The sequence below is a fragment of the Neodiprion fabricii genome, chromosome 7 (genome assembly GCF_021155785.1).
Source record: "Neodiprion fabricii isolate iyNeoFabr1 chromosome 7, iyNeoFabr1.1, whole genome shotgun sequence".
NCBI classification, from domain to species: Eukaryota; Metazoa; Arthropoda; class Insecta; order Hymenoptera; family Diprionidae; genus Neodiprion; species Neodiprion fabricii.
Window position 1 is genome coordinate 610694 of NC_060245.1, and position 16601 is coordinate 627294.

The window sequence follows — 16601 nt, forward strand, 5'->3', positions numbered from 1 at the left end:
TCAGAGTCCTCCATCGCTCGATATCTGATTGAATCGGAAATAGTCACAAGCTTTGGCATCTTCATAAATTAACATACATCGTCCAAGTATTTGTTATTGAAATCAATCCTGCCGGGTCGATGTCGGCGGTAAAGTTATGAAATATTCAAACAGTTTTCCAGCCTCGTACCGAGAAATTCACCTTCGGCTCGCTCGCGATAAAGTAGTTCTAGAAGATATCATAACCAGATCGGAAGTGAAAAAATGTATTCAGCGACTGCGTTCTCGGGTACCATTGCGTTATTGAATTCCGTTGACGCGGCAACTTCTAACGCGGATTTTGGCGTCCCTTGCAATTTACCATAGTATTTTTATAACTGCACCGGCTGTTATTCTCGTAATATTACGCCTGTTCAGATGTTGGCGAAATTTCATGAACGCGTCGGCAAATTGTGGTGGGGACGGTAAAGAATGCTATCTGAAACGAAATGAGGGAGGCATAAGAGCAGGAGGTACACTCGCTGATTCACCCGCGACAGCGAAGGATTCCCAGACTCGATCTGTTCCCCGCTTACGGCGGATCGGCTCGCTCGTTCTCAACGGAATCACGTAAATAATAACGCACATTTTGCACGCGGATTTGATTGAGATGAAGGCCCTGCAGATTTGGTCCAGAAAATTGTATCTGAAAAGCTTGACACTCGGATTGGGGAGTACTGCCGGGCTGTTTTGTCTCTACGAGAGCGGTCACAGACTTGTTGCCACCACGATTACCGTTCTTGGCTTGGGTAAGTTTTCACATTTGCATCGTCTCTCATCTTCCCAAGTATTTAGTTTCTCGAAATGAAGTCGGCTTTAATTAGGCAAATGATCTTTGACATTTCGTCAAGTGTGCTACCTGGGTTGTTTCATTCTCCATCCGTTGTTCATCTTCGCGATCGGCTGACAACCCTCTCCAAAACCTCCACAGGCATCCAGGCTCTAAACCTGATTTACGTGACTTTTATTTTTACGACGCGATTTAGGAACTGCATACCTTCGTTGGAGGAATGCGACGCGCTTACCGATTCACTCGAAGCACGCGGTGATCGTAACAGGATGCGACTCGGGGCTCGGATACAGCTTGGCTCTGCACTGTCGTGCCCTGGATGCAACGGTAATCGCTGGTGTCTTACAGCCCGACGGCCTCGGTGCTCGGGATCTGACACGAAATGGGATCAACGTTATTCCCTTGGATATAACCAGGAGCGAGAGTATCGCGCAATTTGGAACCGAAGCTCGGGAGCTGATGGCCCAGGAGAAACTTGGTAAGTGCAGTTTAATTAAGTACAAGCCAGACCTTACAACGCTGGCCGTGGAAGTGTAGCATCGAAAGTTTCGCAAATTCGCTACGCAGATCTTCGCGCTCTCGTGAACAACGCTGGGATGATGATTTTTGGCGAATTCGAATGGCAGACCGAAGAGCAAATGCGACGTCAGGTCGAAGTAAATCTCCTCGGAACGATGGGAATAACCAAGGAGCTTATGCCGGACGTCAGGTCAACAAGGAGCAGAATCATCGTCGTCACGAGTCACTGCTCGAGCCAGCCTTTGCCCGGCGTTGCGACGTATGCCGCGACGAAAGCCGCGCTCTCGGCTTGGACGACGGCACTTAGGATCGAAGTTTCCAAGTATGGAGTCGAGGTCGTCTGCTTTGTGCCAGGTAAGCACGTTGTCATACGCCGATCATCATCCGCGTCCAAAGTCGACCATCCGCATGTAAAAATTTTCAACAATCTTCAATTTCAGGATCATTCACCAAGGACAGTAATCTACTCTCGAGACAGAGCAAATACTTCGCGGACATGGCGAACGCGATGAAGCCAGAAGCGAGAAGCTTTTACGGTAGCTATTTCACGAGGTACAGCCGTTATCTTTCCGAAATGTCGCGAGAGATCGCGCCGCATAAGATAGAGGATCCCCTGCTTTATCAAACCTTCGACGGCGCTTTAATGGACGTCTATCCTCGCAGCGTCTACAAGTATGCGAATCTTTCTTGCATCGCTTATACGCCGTTGTCCGTTGTCGTGGTGACAATAATATCTTCCGGCACTGTCGCTGTTTCAGATGTGAACCGTGGAGATACACATTTTATCACCTGCTCTTTAGTACTACACCCACGTTCGTTCGCGATAGGTTGGTGGAGAAATTCGTTTCGATGCCGAGATGGAATTCTTCTATGGAAGAGGCGGAAGAGAGTGCGATGGTACCGGAACTTGAGAACGTCAAACCTTATCAGTCTGATCTTATGCCAAACGATGAAACGGTCCCCAGTTCTGTAAAATCTATTCCCGAAGATGTGTCAACGCAGAAAAGTGATTTGAATAACTTGACCAAGGGGAACAACTTACCACGGTGATGCTACTGGCTACTGTACGTTAGGCCGTCGCATTCACGATCACATTAATCTCTCATTCGTAATCCCGATACAATGATAAATATGCGTGGTGTATACTGTCGAAAGAATTCATAACGTTAATAAACCTAATACACAGTTTGTCTACCCAACAGTTTAATAATTATACATGCATTTGTAATGAATTATAGTGCGTTTTACTCGATACGTTCGTCACTTTTTCACCCCGCCCAAATGTTCTTGATCTTTATCCGATTTTTGATCGTCTGACTAATTGCTGTCGCGTTTAAATTTATCGTAAGACCACCAAAGCCACTTGCGTGGACGTTCAGAGGACGTCAACTTCACACTTGACTGATTCACATCCCTTATTTCTTCGCAATCATCTATATATATTTATATATAGATAATAATCAGTTAGAATAACCCTACGTAACCATATCACGAAGGTTGTTTGTTCCCTGATGAGGGAAGAAACAATTTACGGTATTAGTATGGGTGAAAAAAACATGCCTGTGGTGACTGGTACCTCTTCGTCGCGCCATGGACAAGGAGCATTAATTCCCACATTCTCAATGCCCGATCGCCAGTCTTCCGTGATTGGCACATCGTTGAAGTTTCCACAAAGGCATTTCGGATGTGTGCAATCCTTTTTCTGTAATGTGGCTGCATCACACCCTTGAAGTTCCTGACCCTGTGCGGCTCGCATTTCGTTCCTTTCCGTCGCGTTCAAAAATAATTCTGGAAAGTATTTTCGCAAGGAAAATCCTCGAGGCGATACGTCGATGTAGTTTTCACTTGTTGGGAGCAATCCTTTCGTGGGTCTTCCTGTAATAATGCGATATTGTTGTATTAGACATATTTATATGAATTTCTTTTTCTTATAAATAGGAGAACGAATCGCTGAATGACAAATCTACCTCCGACCGGTATCCATGAATTCATGACGTCTTTCGGTGTAAAGTCTTTGTTTGGCGCATTCTGCTGCTTCAAAACATCCTGCGATACCTGAATTTCCGTGGACACCGAAAATGCTGACGGCACGGAACTTTGGGAGTCCGCCTCCTCATAGAATTCGTAAAACTGAACTACCGATCCTGCTCCACGTTCGTCAATGCTGGTTTCTCCACGCGTGTCATGGCACTTGGTACAAATATTTTTCGGTGCGAGGTGCGGTTTAGGTTCTGATAAAGTGCGGTCCGCGGTTTTCGTAATTTCCGTTGCTTGCTCATGATGATCATTTTGAAAAAAACAGCTACAGGTAGAGTGATTCTGACGATCAACCCGGTTGTTGGTGGGCTGCATTCGCGAGCGAAATTTCCCTAAGGTACGGGCCTAATGAACGGGAAGATGATACTATACATAATTGAGAACATTAATCATTAATATTTAAGCAAACTTTCAATGGATACCTCATCGGTTTGTGGTGAGAACGATAAATAATTTCCATTCCGAATGTGGTCGAAGTCCGTTATCCGGCCATAGGGGCCTTGTCCACCGGTATTGGTACCGGTTTCTGGAAAAAAGTGTTTCGTTGCGAAAATTCAATCTAAGCACGGCGGAAGATGCGTCCTATCAAGGAGTGATCATTTTTTATTACACATATATTTACGAACGAAACTTAATGGCAAATAATTAGTCACTTAAAAAACTTTGATAAGATTCTGAAAAAATCACAGCGAATATTATAGCGAGTATCCTGAAATAAATTTATCAAACTTTATCATTGACTTGTTGTTACAAATCTACGAGAGTTTGTTAAGAATTTATGCATCACCTTCAGCGAAAGGAGCTCCATAATTAATGTTGTTGATTGATATTGCAATTAGAGTGGATATTTCAGAATTGTTTTTGCGAAATCTCACCGATCTCGAATGAATGTCTCGTCGTCTGCGTGGATCTGCAGGGGTATAACAGAGGATCCCTGTGTCTTATATTTGCCATTGCTCTCCATGTTTCATGCGAACGTGAGGGAGATGACGATTAGTATGCCGTAAGTATATCGAGCTATTCGTTGTCGTAACATAATTTCGCCGGGGACGTAACGTCTATAATATTCATGATATTATGAATTAAAAAAATAAACATAACCATAAGATTTCAAAGCAGCGTGCGTTGTGATAGGTTTTGTGGATTGGCAACTTCCTGTTTGCCGGCCTACCTACCGTTTAAATCTTAGAGGTTTGAATAAATAATAGATTCAACACTTGCAGATTTTGCAAGGATTAACGAGCGGAGCACAAATTCTTCGATACATTTTTTTGTAGCTTGCACAAAAAATTCATATCGGTGTCGCCCTCTTGACGCGATGAAAAGTAATTCTTGTAAAATTAGCGCGAAACCGCGGCGCGGAGGTTGAGATAACGCTTACGCGATCTCTTACAATTATTTTGTACTTGAAAATTCAATAGGCAGGTCCATATCACCATGAAACAGTTACTAGAAACTTGAAATATCAGACTCGGCTATTCTTCATTTGTACATGTATTCTGGACGAAGATGATCCACACCACACAAAATTATTTTACACACATTTATAAACTCAGTCAAGTTACGACCTTATTACATGCGACCCGCAATACTTCGAAGGTAACGATAAACGCCTTACTCTATACAACTTGAGATACATACATGCAATCATCTTGTTCCTGAATTCACGTATGTACATACAAGCATTTGTATTCCCTGTTTCCAGCAATTGTGTTTCATGATGATATGGATCTGTCTATTTATGTTACAGCCACAGATTAGTCGCCAAAGTTGTCCCAATTATTATCCGTCACGTGTATTAGCGTCATTCTACAAACAACTTACCCGCCAAAAACTGAACACGAAAATTTGCCAGGGGTACCCGTCTTTAGATTTATCAGTCAACGACTCACGGCTGACAAACGTTTGTTCCTAACCTGTGATACGTCAAATTCTGGTCAAATTCCAACTGCACATTGAAACACCTGTTTGTTCGCACTCCTAGCTTCGAGTGTCAGCAATTCAGGACGAGATAATTACTGATAGTCTATTCACTCCATTGTAGAGCATAATGGGGAATCGATCCAGCCTACTATTGCGTGAGGAGGAAATTGCGCAAATTCAGGATGCGACTGGATGTAAGCCTAGTTACGCAAATTCCATAATATCTTAACTACTAGGTTCATGAAAATTCAGTTACGAAATTTCTAGATCATGCTTACACGTTAGAAACTGACTAATCTGATCGTCGATATAAGCTTTCTCGTACAGTTCTTTGTCAGTAATTTTCAATAATTAACTGTTTAATTGACGGAGGACTATTCGATTTACAGTTACACCAAACCAAATAGAGCGACTGTATAGCAGATTCACCAGCTTGGATCGTGGGGATTGTGGGACCTTGAGCCGTGAGGATTTCCTCAGAATCCCTGAGTTAGCCATTAATCCACTTGGTGACAGAATTGTGAACGCGTTCTTCGAAGAGGGCGGCAGTGACAGAGTCAACTTTCTCCAATTCATGCAAGTCTTGGCCCACTTTAGGCCTATTAAAAAGAACAGTCCAAATCGGCTAAACTCTAGACAAGAAAAATTGAAATGTAAGTTCAAATGCACACAGGAAAACACTCATAATTACCATATTTTCCTGCTAATATTTCCAAATGTTTCTCTTCAATTTTAGATTCTGGTTAAATGTATTTAATTGAACGCTAATTATTTAATTATAGTTGCCTTCAGAATGTACGATTTGGATAACGATGATTTAATTTCAAAGGAAGAATTACTGGCAATCTTGCATATGATGGTGGGGGCCAATATAAGGTAGACAATTGTTCAGTGATGCAGTAATGGCTTACAAAATGTTAAAAAACTCAATTAGCTGACACATTATTTTTTATACTTTTCATTGAAACAATAAACATATGATTGCAGTGAAGAACAGCTGACTAGCATCGCCGAGCGGACTATAGTAGAGGCTGATGAAAATGGGGATGGGATGATTTCATTCGAGGAATTTGTCAAAGCATTGGAAAGGACGGACGTTGAACAAAAAATGTCCATCAGATTTCTTAGCTAAAAATTGTATCTACTGATCAAGCACAGAGTATTGTATATTAATAGCTAAATATAGTCATTAATCTGTTTATTTATAAGATTCAACAAACGACGAATTCGAATTGTTTGCCTTAATGCTGACATTTGCAATCACTCTTCAAGATTGTCAACTAAATGTGCAAATTAGCAAAATGTAGCTGCACGTCAATGTTCTAACTTGAAATACGCTTGAACTCTACAATTCCGTTACAGCCAGCTACTATTTTTTTTCCCTTTTTTTTTTTTTGCTTATTCAGAGTGAGCGGAATAGTTGGAACGGTAGTAAAATAGACCATAGTAACTTTTGGTTGGTGAATGTACATGATATAAAACAAGTCGGAATTACATGGGCCGAAAACAAATATCAGAATCAATTGTCTCATCTGGAGGTATATAAATGTGTCGTTCAGGCCCATAATGTAGATAGAATGTGTATAGCAAGTACGTAATTAATAAATAATTTCAGAGCTCAATTTTTATGGTAGATAAGTTGTGGGAACATTTCAGGTAGATAATTATGATTAATCAATTACAGATACATACATACAGTAATCATAAAAATCTCGGGTATGTCATTTATTATTTCTAGGTCAGAATGATGAAGTTCGTGAAACCCTGTAATATTGGTGTTTTGATTGAATATAACATAGAAGATAGAGCCGATCCTGCTTTGGAATGCTTAAGCATAAATGATTAAATTATTTACCACATGTTTAGTCTTACCGATATTCAGGATTCACACGTTCTGTTTACAAAATATATTGTCGAATAAACCAAGAATAAAGCATAAAATATCAAACTCTCTCCAGAAAGAATTTCGTTAAATGCCCGTGGCTTCTCATTTATAGAGTCTATCAATTGCTATACTTACAAACCATTTCAATGATTATTAAATTATAATTTATTTAATACAAAATAATTTGATGCCTAATCTTCTTTAGGTATAAATTATTAATCTACGCTGTGGAGGATACTGCCAACTTTTTCAAGTGCTCCATAAATACTTGAAGACTGACATCGTCTGTTAATACAGGTGCTCCACTTTCCTAAAATCCAAGCAATTCAGTTTACATAATTTCGAGGGGAAAATTTAATCATAGTGGAGGGAAAAATATGTGGTATAATATTTGTACTGTCAAAACCTGCACCAAGCATTTATTAGGATATCATGATTTTATGAGAGAATTGTGATTATTTGTACTTCATAGTGTCCAAGGTATTTACTGGTCTGCAATGGATAAGAAATATTACTTGTGTGCATACGTCCACACCGATTACATATAACTCGAAGTGACCGAAAAGTCCCTTCTCTCCGAAGCTCCAATTATCAAGCACCCATACCGGAAAGAAACAAAAGGAGAAGGAAGAAAGAACATAAAAAATGATAAAATGAACACACCCCATTGGGCATCGGCATCCCCTGGATCGCAGGATTCATGGCGACATAAAAATTATCATTACAGTTACACATTGCTGGCAGCTAATGCTATATTTCAGCTTAGCACATAGTGAGAGGTATATGCGGCCAATGATTGTGTCACATTTACAATAACGAAAACCCTATGGATTAAATTACAGATAAACTTTAACAGTTATTTGTCTTTAGTAATAGAAGTCTCTGATCAATCAGCTATTTTTGATGATCCTTCTACACGGATGAAAAATTCCATTGAGTAACGAGGGATATCGATATGATTGATATTCATTATTCGAAGAAGATTCAATTCGACATTCGAGTAGGAATACAAAAATCTGTAGGTATTGATAGATATCAGAAGTACTTACCGCCCCATAGGCATACATATTATTGTGAGTTTGGCTCGGATTGACTTTACTGAGAAGAAACCTTGCTTGGGATCCTCCTTGTTCAGTATCGATATACCGAGGAGCTGGGAATCTCCCAGCCAGAATTTCTGCTGCGTCGTCTACAGGGGCTGCCAGTAGCTGGCGGAAATTCTCGTATTCTGGTTGATCTTGGTATTTCAGTTGACGCCACTGAGCTATCGTCTAGTAATAAGAATGTTAACGGATATAAATGATCCCTGAGCTGGACCATAACTCGGTTGAGAAAACGATTTGAATGTGATGCGTAACTATTTGACGAAAAAAAAAAAAAAAACCATCCAAAATTCACCAAAATTAGTTTGTTTCCTAATTGAGTTCGAGGGGATAGATGTACTCACCTCTCCATGGAAAATGAGAATTTGGAAGAAAGTGTCCATGAGCAGGATTCTGTCTGGTTGAATTGATGATGTGTCTAATAGGACAGGTTCTGGGGGACCTCCAAATCCATAGCTGTACAAGATTGGCTGTACCATGATGAGAGAATTTGTCAGGTCTTCTCTCATAAGCATGTGCCTAAGTACCATAAAGAAATTGCGAAGTGTTTACGATTATTTTTCGGATAGTAGGTACTTTGCAAGAATTGAATCACCTGGCATCTTACCTATAGAAACTGGTCTCATCCGGGGAATTATTGAAAACTTGAAGAAACTGAGATCTTCTGAGATGATACATGAACTGTGGGTATAGCGAAAAATTCTCTGCCAATCTAAAACTGTTTGGATCATCCTTCGCGTATTCTCCGAACTTTTGACACTGAAAATGACCGAGATTCCACCTTTACAGTGCTGTTTGTAGAGAAAATAGCCATGAAAATGCAGTGAAATTATAATCACGTACGAGTCTAATGAGCATCCTATCCACCCATCTAAGAACATCCGGTCCATCGTCTGTCTCAGCTCTAAACACAGCAAGACGAGACATGAGAACTGCTGCAGCCTCTTGATCAAAGCCTGCACTGACATGATGCAATGACGTAGACGCGTCCGCCCAGCTATAGATAAAATAATCGAATCATTAGGAATCTGACGTTCAGAATAAGGTTATTCATTTGCCGTGTGAACTGTGTAAAACGAGAAAAATAAACTAACTTTCTGGCAATAGTAGTGACCCTAATTCTCCTTTGCCCGCTACTGTGTTGATACTGTGTGATGAACTGGATGCACCCTCTTCCGCCCTGGGGTATGGGTGCAGCGTGTTGATTAACAACTTCAAAGAATAAAGCTGTCGTAGTGGAAGGGTTCAATGAACAAAACTTCCATTGGCAAGTACCACCTAGGCCAACTTCCTGTTCTCCGACACTGGGTCCTTTGACGTTGAGCGATACACACGGACCAATTGCTCCGGATACTTTGATTTCTCTCGACGTTTTCACCTCCAGTGTTGCGTTAAATGCCATTTTCAAGTCTCCTTTTGGATCCTTAGCAAAAACACGTTGAAACGTTTGTTTGAAAAGTGAAGAATTGAAAGAATCTCCCATAACCATGTGCCCTCCCGTTGAATTACAACATTGTCTCATTTCTAGTAGTCCAGTCTGGTCCAGGGCACATGAGTATATATCGATTATGTGACCGTTTGCAGCTGCACGAGCGGCTAAGCTGTCGTAGTGCTTCGTCGCCTTTTTCATATACTTGGCATTGTCTTTGTGGATGTCATGATGGGATCGAATCGGCTGACGCAAATCGTCGGTGACAACTTGACCTGGTCCTTGACTGCACAATCCGCCCACGAACAACATGATCCTGTGTAAATGGAAAATGATGCACTGATGCTATATTTAATGAAAAGTTCACACTGATACACTCGTGACAAAAGTTCTGAAATAAATTCTTATATTCAAAGAAAGAAACAATTTGAGCAATCACTGCATACTGAACAATGGGGATGGGTCCTCCTTCTACCACTCCAAACTGACACAAGTCATCGCAGCAAATAATTTTACACTTACCTCCCACCAGTATTGGCATAACTAGCTTCTAGCAGTCCCGTTGCAACAGCCAGAGCAACGCCAGTTGATCTCAGGGATCGCTTTCCCGGACCTACAGGCCACGGATCTTTTTGTAACTCTCCCAGCAAATCGGTCAAGCTCATATCGCATTTGTGCACAGGCTGAAGAAATCTGTTAGCTGGAGAAAGGGGTTGACCACCAGGTACTCTTTGCGGATTTGGATTTTGCCCAGGGACTGGTCTTCCGATACCTGGAAAAATCGAGATAAGTAAAGGAAGTGCTTTTGAAAAAGCTGAATCAAGCAAAGGGTCTGATTTACCTACCCAACATATCCTGGACTTGTTTTGGCTGGAGATCCTTGGTCCCCCGAAACACATAACTTTTACTGCAACCCTCGCAGCCCAGCTCGTGAACTTGAACCATTTTTCCAAACGTGATCAAGCCGATTAGTGCATTAGGTGGGAGAAGGGAAAGTGACATCTGCAGCGAATCCTTCAGAGCCCCCAGTTCTTCTTCGTCAAGACACGTATCCACAACAAGCAAGAATATCGGTGGCAGACACTGTGCTCTAGTAATAGTATACTCGATGGTAGAAAACATCGGTATCAATTCGGCAGGCTGATGTTGTTCCGAAATGGCTGCATACTGGGGAGGGAAGGGATTCCTCTGGAAGCAGAAGTTGCAGACCCAGAGCTTGGCACGGTAATCTACTTGGCAAAGTGGATTCAAAATCGCCCTGCATGTCGATCTTGTGCACAGTACTGGATCGTACTGAATAGGCGGGAGATCTAGACGCTCTTTTATCGGCTGGTAGAGTGTCCCCAATGGAACCACAAGCCGTGTAGCTTCGATTCGTGATGATGGCCACACGTTCCATGTGAACCTTACTCCGTCCCGATCCTCGTTTTGCTGAATGAATTCTTCGTATGTCGTCATATCGCTCTGGGTTTTATCTCAGTTTAAGCAAAGACCTATAATGAAGGCATGCAAGAGAATCAGAAGCCGGGATGGTGATGTTTTGAGGCCAGTTCATAAAATTGGATTCCGACGAATTGGGGGCGACAAATATGTAGTGTATTTGCAGGGTAAGGAAATAAGGCTTCTTCAATGAATATTTACGTATTCTAGTCAGGTCTTGATTTTCTTACCGCATACAGTTTACACTTGATCGAGAAAATGAACGCAAATTTCGTGCGAGTAGTTCGATTGTTTTAGGTTATGACAGGAAACTTACCTGACAGCTGCCACTTTTGAAAATACAGTGAAATCTTGTCACGAAAAATCTTACAAAACGGCTTCGAGAGAATCCTCAGGGCCGGTTAGTACATAATTTTCTTAATAAATGAGGAAACACTAGGAATGATGTTGGAATCTCCCACACCCGTCACTTGAGGCCACGTCACTTTGAAGAACGCGTACGCAGGCAAACTCTCGGGCAGATCAATCGTTCTCTCTGGTTGTAACTAGAATTTTAGCCTCTGAGAGTTGGCCGTCCGATTTCTCTGTCATACGACTGCTTCGCCTATGTTCATCGGTCTCGTTGATGACTTCGTGATTTCGTGTTTGTCAGTTGCCGAGATAAATGGTTCGTACCTAACGTTTGTTTAATTTTCATAGGTCTCAACGCAAACCCAAAACCAAGTTTCTAAATTAAGTAATCAATCGTAACTCTGCGTCGTTGCATTTTTCGGATTTTTGTCAAAATTTCGTTTAATACGAGGGAGACGATATTTCGGAGGTTGGCTTTGACGCAGAGTTGTTGGAAATACCTTATTCCAAATTCTTGGGTCTATACGACATACGTGACCGGTATGTAAAACCAGGTGTCTTTTTGCTCTAAAATTAGGGTCAGAATCAGTCGGGAACAGGAGGTACGGGAGGGGACAAGAAGGATGACAAAGACAAGAAGAAGAAGTACGAGCCCCCAATTCCTACGCGCGTAGGAAAGAAGAAACGACGAACCAAGGGACCGGACGCTGCGACAAAATTGCCCCAAGTCACGCCCCATACCAGGTGTCGCCTGAAGCTCTTGAAGTATGAAAGAATCAAGGATTACTTGTTGATGGAGGAGGAGTTCATTAGAAATCAGGAGCGACTTAAGCCGCAGGAAGAGAAAAATGAAGAGGAGAGATCCAAGGTCGACGATCTTAGGGGAACGCCGATGTCGGTTGGGACATTGGAGGAAATAATTGACGACAATCACGCCATTGTTTCTACATCTGTAGGGTCCGAGCATTACGTGTCGATCTTGTCATTCGTTGACAAAGATCAGCTGGAGCCAGGATGTTCTGTTTTATTGAATCACAAGGTGCACGCCGTTGTTGGCGTCCTTGGCGATGACACGGATCCGATGGTAACAGTGATGAAGCTCGAGAAAGCTCCGCAAGAAACATACGCCGATATCGGAGGTGAGCTTTTGTATTTTTCAAGCGACGTATCATATATCTTCTCAGAAGCATGCACTGACATCATATTTCTTTCCCAGGTTTGGATACACAAATTCAGGAAATCAAAGAGTCGGTCGAATTACCCCTCACTCATCCGGAATATTACGAAGAGATGGGAATCAAGCCCCCCAAGGGTGTTATACTCTACGGTTTACCGGGAACGGGTAAAACTCTTCTGGCCAAAGCAGTGGCCAATCAGACATCTGCGACTTTCCTGCGTGTTGTTGGTTCAGAATTGATCCAGAAGTATCTAGGGGATGGCCCGAAACTTGTCAGAGAGCTATTCAGAGTTGCTGAGGAACATGCTCCTTCTATCGTATTCATAGATGAAATTGACGCTGTTGGTACAAAACGATATGACAGCAACAGTGGAGGCGAAAGAGAAATCCAGCGTACTATGCTGGAGCTACTAAACCAACTTGACGGTGAGTAAAAGATTTTGTCTCCATACTGACAGAGAGTCAGTAAAATAACTATTTGTATCTTCAAGTGCTTGATGATGTGCTGATGTTTTACCGCTTATCGGCACTATGTGCAAAAGTGCTAATGTGAATCAATTATTCAAATGGACAGGCTTTGACAGTCGTGGAGATGTCAAAGTAGTAATGGCAACTAATAGAATCGAAACTTTGGATCCGGCACTAATTCGACCCGGACGTATCGATAGAAAGATCGAGTTTCCCCTGCCAGATGAAAAAACCAAGAGGAGAATCTTTAGCATTCACACAAGTAGAATGACATTGGCACCAGATGTAAACCTGGCAGATCTCATCATGGCTAAAGATGACCTATCCGGAGCTGACATAAAGGTGATTATTTTGCAGTAAAAGTAAGTTTCTTTGTATGGGTAAAAATGGAAAGTTATAGTTAACTTTTCCCATAGGCGATCTGTACCGAAGCTGGTCTCATGGCTTTACGAGAGCGCCGTATGAAGGTAACCAGCGACGACTTCAAGAAATCCAAGGAGAGTGTGTTGTACCGCAAGAAGGAAGGATCGCCTGAAGGATTATATTTATAATTTAATTTTTCGCTTTCCCATGTATTTTTTATCAATCGTAATAATACGAAATTCGAATAAATAAATTTTCTTTAACTCAACCAACTTTTGTCAACTATTAATTGATTGGGTTAACTTTACAGGTACAGGACATAATGCTACAAAACTGCATTGTTGATACATGTTACGTGTTTGCTTGTCAATTCGTCAAATTGATGCTGCAGCGTCTCTAGTATCCTTGTAGAATATTTCTTCTGACCATTTCTTATATCCTGCAGCGGCATTTTAACGAAATCATCTGTCTTTACTTTGCTCTTCGTACTTTCATTGCAGACGTAGCAAGCCCCTCGCCTTGTCCTTTCAAGTACATCATCTGTAGCTGGTGGAGTTTGAGAGTCGTTACTCATGGCTGTTGCCAGCCCCTTGTATTTTCCTAATACGAAGGCAGTTTCGAAAGCGTCTTTGTAACCGATGTCAAAACCTTCTTGGAAAACTGATTTCTTTCCTTCTTCAACTCCTTCCCTATAACCGGCCTGAGAAAGTTGATGGACTGTGATCAAGTAATGTTGAGTGAAATTCTCGTCATTTCACTACCAGAGAATTCTTACCTTAATTGCTCTATTTATAACTCGATTCCAATTTCTTTCGGAAAGCTCTACTGAATGCTCAATTTCCTCACAGTCATCCATTTTAAGGTTATGTTTCCAATCACTTGACAGTGTCACATAAGTCCCGGGATCTGACACAATCTGTACGATTATTCATTCGATGTACGCATATTACATAATTTATCAAAAATTTGCAAACTGTGTAAGCGGGAGTAAAGTAGTAATTGTAAGGTAGTTCCTCTTTGTTATTCGGAAAGAGAAGAGCAAAGTGTTTAATAATCAATCGAATGCAACTGTTGGTACTTCTTTGTACGACATTACGCCTGATTTGATGCGTAATTAAAGGTGTTTTATAAAGCGCCCAATTACATGCAACCAAATGTACACCAAGAACGCCTGATAATGCCCAAGCATGCAACATGCATTTCTCCACATAAAATTCAAAATAGTTATGAATTTATTAATTGAACAAAAATGAAAATAGGAATAGCATGGAGCGTCCAACGTGGGCGAAATGTCGAGACTACTGAGTCTCGGATTTTAGCTATCCCCTCAATTCCTGTAAATGAAATAAATTGATTATCATGAACAAATCGTTCACGTGACTTGTGTATTTTACCAAATCAGTGGCAATAGTAAGCCCTTTCCCTACAGGGGGCGTACGTCACGTGGGTTCGTCGCCGCAGCCACACGTGTTCGTTGCAAGGTTCAATGGCAATTCATTGCATTGCTTCTAATTCGTTCGTAAGATTCTGAGTCAACGATTAATTATTAAATACTAATGGATGTCAGAGGAGAATTCTCTAGTGAGCGAGAAATAAATAGAATTGTCGATGTGGGTGAATCGCCAGAATTTATCGAAGAAAAGTATGATGCTTTAAGATTAATTGTCAAATAACTGTCAAACAGACCGTTAATAACATAATAAATAGATAACAATTAACTGTCAAATAGACAGGATATAGCAGCAAATGTTTGTTACGCTTTCAAAGCTCCATAGTTTTCTAACTTTGTATAATGAAATTGAAGAGAACCTGTTAAAGGAGATTTTTTGTGCAACAGTGTAAGAGGTACAGCTTTGATTTCAGGATTATCTCCTTGGCTCAAGCAAAGCCGAAGGGCATCTCGGATAAAGACATATCTGCTGAGATTCCAGATCTGGCACCGACGCGGAAGGCGGCAGCGATAAACAAGCTATTGGCTCAGGGATACTTTGACTTATTCAAGCAGGGTGGAACTCTTCTTTACCGTTTGAAAGACCCGAGCAAGGCTAAATCGGTTAAAGGGGCAGACAACGAGGAGAAAGTTGTTTATAATATAATCGAAGAGGCTGGGAACAAGGGGATATGGATACGCGACATCAGGTTCAAATCCAATTTAATGCCGACGCAGCTGAATAAAATTTTAAAAAGTTTGGAAACTAAGAAGTTCATTAAAGCTGTAAAGTCGGTAGCGGCTAGCAAGAAGAAGGTATATATGCTTTACAACTTGGAGCCTGACAGATCTGTGACCGGAGGCGCGTGGTACCAGGATCAAGACTTTGAGGCAGAATTCGTCGATATTCTAAACCAGCAGTGTTACAGATTTTTGGAGCAAAAAAAAGACAGTACAAAAAACTGCAAGGATGGTCCTATCGGTGCAAGAAATATAGCTTTTGCGTCGTCGAAAGAAGTTTGGAAATTCATTTCCGATCTGGGAATAAGCAAGGTACGGCAACGGGATACCTTTCACTAACTTTTTGCTGTTACTCCTCGATAATACTTTGACTAAATAAATGAGACGATAATATTGCAGGTTAAGCTTTCCGTGGAGGATCTGGAAATGATTTTGAACACCCTTATCTACGACGGCAAAGTGGAAAGAACTCTGTCAAGCGACGGAAGCAACTTGTACCGAGCGGTCGAACCGTTGCTCAGCCCTCCAGGATTAATTAGAACACCTTGCGGTGTTTGTCCGGTATATTTAATGTTGTATAATAAACGAGAAGCGACGAATGATCGTTGAGCATCTTTGAGGTATACTGTATTTTGCTTTCAGGTGAGAAAAAACTGCTGCGACGTAGGAGAAATAACGCCAAAGAAATGTCACTACATCAAGGAATGGTTGGAGTGAAGTTTTGACATCGAAATTCGCGTTGTATCTGTGTATAAATATAGATCCATGAAATGTGAATTTCCGCCTATTCTGCTCCTATTCGAGATCTATCTCTGTAAGCCTGTATTGTACAATTAATTCGTAAACTGCACGGTACGCGTAGTGTCAAAGATGAGAAACAAGGTGGTCGATTGTTGCCGAAATTTTATTCTCCATGATTATAGCAGAG

The 16601-nt window shown here is 41.4% G+C and overlaps 7 protein-coding genes across 11 annotated transcripts; 4 read left to right on the forward strand and 3 right to left on the reverse strand.

Moving 5' to 3' along the window:
- Positions 1–80: 80 nt before the first annotated feature.
- LOC124186941 (retinol dehydrogenase 7) lies at positions 81–2559 on the forward strand. The gene is made up of 5 exons (XM_046579101.1): positions 81–767; positions 1005–1286; positions 1376–1681; positions 1768–1999; positions 2086–2559. The coding sequence occupies exons 1-5, from the start codon at positions 629–631 to the stop codon at positions 2375–2377; spliced, it is 1251 nt and encodes a 416-aa protein (XP_046435057.1). The 5' UTR covers positions 81–628; the 3' UTR covers positions 2378–2559.
- LOC124186942 lies at positions 2550–5699 on the reverse strand. Of its 3 annotated transcripts, none has more exons than XM_046579104.1 (6): positions 5566–5699; positions 4240–4422; positions 3787–3890; positions 3295–3709; positions 2888–3202; positions 2550–2760 (listed from the first exon to the last, which is right to left on the reverse strand). In XM_046579104.1, exons 2-6 carry the CDS (start codon positions 4316–4318, stop codon positions 2645–2647), a joined length of 1029 nt encoding a protein of 342 aa, XP_046435060.1. In that variant the 5' UTR covers positions 4319–4422; positions 5566–5699; the 3' UTR covers positions 2550–2644. The 3 variants fall into 3 exon arrangements, with proteins under 3 accessions (XP_046435060.1, XP_046435059.1, XP_046435058.1); XM_046579103.1 differs by lacking the exon at positions 5566–5699 and adding an exon at positions 5189–5293; XM_046579102.1 differs by lacking the exon at positions 5566–5699 and adding an exon at positions 4540–4650.
- On the forward strand, positions 5078–6909 carry LOC124186949 (calcineurin B homologous protein 1). Of its 2 annotated transcripts, XM_046579111.1 has the most exons (5): positions 5078–5267; positions 5409–5481; positions 5677–5940; positions 6070–6163; positions 6275–6909. In XM_046579111.1, exons 1-5 carry the CDS (start codon positions 5082–5084, stop codon positions 6417–6419), a joined length of 762 nt encoding a protein of 253 aa, XP_046435067.1. In that variant the 5' UTR covers positions 5078–5081; the 3' UTR covers positions 6420–6909. The 2 variants fall into 2 exon arrangements, with proteins under 2 accessions (XP_046435067.1, XP_046435068.1); XM_046579112.1 differs by lacking the exon at positions 5078–5267 and having other exon boundaries at positions 5274–5481.
- LOC124186932 (protein transport protein Sec23A) lies at positions 6601–11643 on the reverse strand. Of its 2 annotated transcripts, XM_046579077.1 has the most exons (10): positions 11461–11643; positions 10550–11197; positions 10227–10476; positions 9370–10020; positions 9119–9272; positions 8883–9034; positions 8620–8794; positions 8222–8443; positions 7836–7856; positions 6601–7482 (listed from the first exon to the last, which is right to left on the reverse strand). In XM_046579077.1, exons 2-10 carry the CDS (start codon positions 11160–11162, stop codon positions 7393–7395), a joined length of 2328 nt encoding a protein of 775 aa, XP_046435033.1. In that variant the 5' UTR covers positions 11163–11197; positions 11461–11643; the 3' UTR covers positions 6601–7392. The 2 variants fall into 2 exon arrangements, with proteins under 2 accessions (XP_046435033.1, XP_046435034.1); XM_046579078.1 differs by lacking the exon at positions 7836–7856.
- A 27-nt stretch (positions 11644–11670) lies between these two features.
- Positions 11671–13771, forward strand: LOC124186938 (26S proteasome regulatory subunit 4). Its single transcript, XM_046579091.1, has 5 exons — positions 11671–11811; positions 12073–12634; positions 12712–13098; positions 13247–13482; positions 13557–13771. Exons 1-5 carry the CDS (start codon positions 11809–11811, stop codon positions 13689–13691), a joined length of 1323 nt encoding a protein of 440 aa, XP_046435047.1. The 5' UTR covers positions 11671–11808; the 3' UTR covers positions 13692–13771.
- Positions 13692–14605, reverse strand: LOC124186950. The gene is made up of 2 exons (XM_046579113.1): positions 14279–14605; positions 13692–14203 (listed from the first exon to the last, which is right to left on the reverse strand). The coding sequence occupies exons 1-2, from the start codon at positions 14357–14359 to the stop codon at positions 13829–13831; spliced, it is 456 nt and encodes a 151-aa protein (XP_046435069.1). The 5' UTR covers positions 14360–14605; the 3' UTR covers positions 13692–13828.
- Positions 14606–14976: 371 nt separating this feature from the next.
- On the forward strand, positions 14977–16450 carry LOC124186945 (probable DNA-directed RNA polymerase III subunit RPC6). The gene is made up of 4 exons (XM_046579107.1): positions 14977–15145; positions 15367–15985; positions 16073–16234; positions 16316–16450. The coding sequence occupies exons 1-4, from the start codon at positions 15060–15062 to the stop codon at positions 16388–16390; spliced, it is 942 nt and encodes a 313-aa protein (XP_046435063.1). The 5' UTR covers positions 14977–15059; the 3' UTR covers positions 16391–16450.
- The last annotated feature ends 151 nt before the right edge of the window (positions 16451–16601 follow it).

Coding starts and splice junctions, on each gene's coding strand:
- LOC124186938 (XM_046579091.1), top strand. Junction 13,099..13,246: donor GCTACTAAACCAACTTGACG/GTGAGTAAAAGA, acceptor TCAAATGGACAG/GCTTTGACAGTCGTGGAGAT. Junction 13,483..13,556: donor TATCCGGAGCTGACATAAAG/GTGATTATTTTG, acceptor CTTTTCCCATAG/GCGATCTGTACCGAAGCTGG.
- LOC124186942 (XM_046579104.1), bottom strand. CDS start 4,318: ATGGCAAATATAAGACACAGGGATCCTCTGTTATACCCCTGCAGATCC. Junction 3,710..3,786: donor TCTCACCACAAACCGATGAG/GTATCCATTGAA, acceptor CCCGTTCATTAG/GCCCGTACCTTAGGGAAATT. Junction 3,203..3,294: donor TTCATGGATACCGGTCGGAG/GTAGATTTGTCA, acceptor GCATTATTACAG/GAAGACCCACGAAAGGATTG.
- LOC124186949 (XM_046579111.1), top strand. CDS start 5,082: ATGATGATATGGATCTGTCTATTTATGTTACAGCCACAGATTAGTCGC. Junction 5,268..5,408: donor ACGACTCACGGCTGACAAAC/GTTTGTTCCTAA, acceptor ACTCCATTGTAG/AGCATAATGGGGAATCGATC. Junction 5,482..5,676: donor AATTCAGGATGCGACTGGAT/GTAAGCCTAGTT, acceptor TTCGATTTACAG/TTACACCAAACCAAATAGAG.
- LOC124186945 (XM_046579107.1), top strand. CDS start 15,060: ATGGATGTCAGAGGAGAATTCTCTAGTGAGCGAGAAATAAATAGAATT. Junction 15,146..15,366: donor CCAGAATTTATCGAAGAAAA/GTATGATGCTTT, acceptor CTTTGATTTCAG/GATTATCTCCTTGGCTCAAG. Junction 16,235..16,315: donor CACCTTGCGGTGTTTGTCCG/GTATATTTAATG, acceptor TTTTGCTTTCAG/GTGAGAAAAAACTGCTGCGA.
- LOC124186932 (XM_046579077.1), bottom strand. CDS start 11,162: ATGACGACATACGAAGAATTCATTCAGCAAAACGAGGATCGGGACGGA. Junction 10,477..10,549: donor ACAAGTCCAGGATATGTTGG/GTAGGTAAATCA, acceptor CGATTTTTCCAG/GTATCGGAAGACCAGTCCCT. Junction 10,021..10,226: donor TATGCCAATACTGGTGGGAG/GTAAGTGTAAAA, acceptor CCATTTACACAG/GATCATGTTGTTCGTGGGCG.
- LOC124186950 (XM_046579113.1), bottom strand. CDS start 14,359: ATGGATGACTGTGAGGAAATTGAGCATTCAGTAGAGCTTTCCGAAAGA. Junction 14,204..14,278: donor TTATAAATAGAGCAATTAAG/GTAAGAATTCTC, acceptor CAACTTTCTCAG/GCCGGTTATAGGGAAGGAGT.
- LOC124186941 (XM_046579101.1), top strand. CDS start 629: ATGAAGGCCCTGCAGATTTGGTCCAGAAAATTGTATCTGAAAAGCTTG. Junction 1,287..1,375: donor GATGGCCCAGGAGAAACTTG/GTAAGTGCAGTT, acceptor TTCGCTACGCAG/ATCTTCGCGCTCTCGTGAAC. Junction 1,682..1,767: donor GGTCGTCTGCTTTGTGCCAG/GTAAGCACGTTG, acceptor CTTCAATTTCAG/GATCATTCACCAAGGACAGT.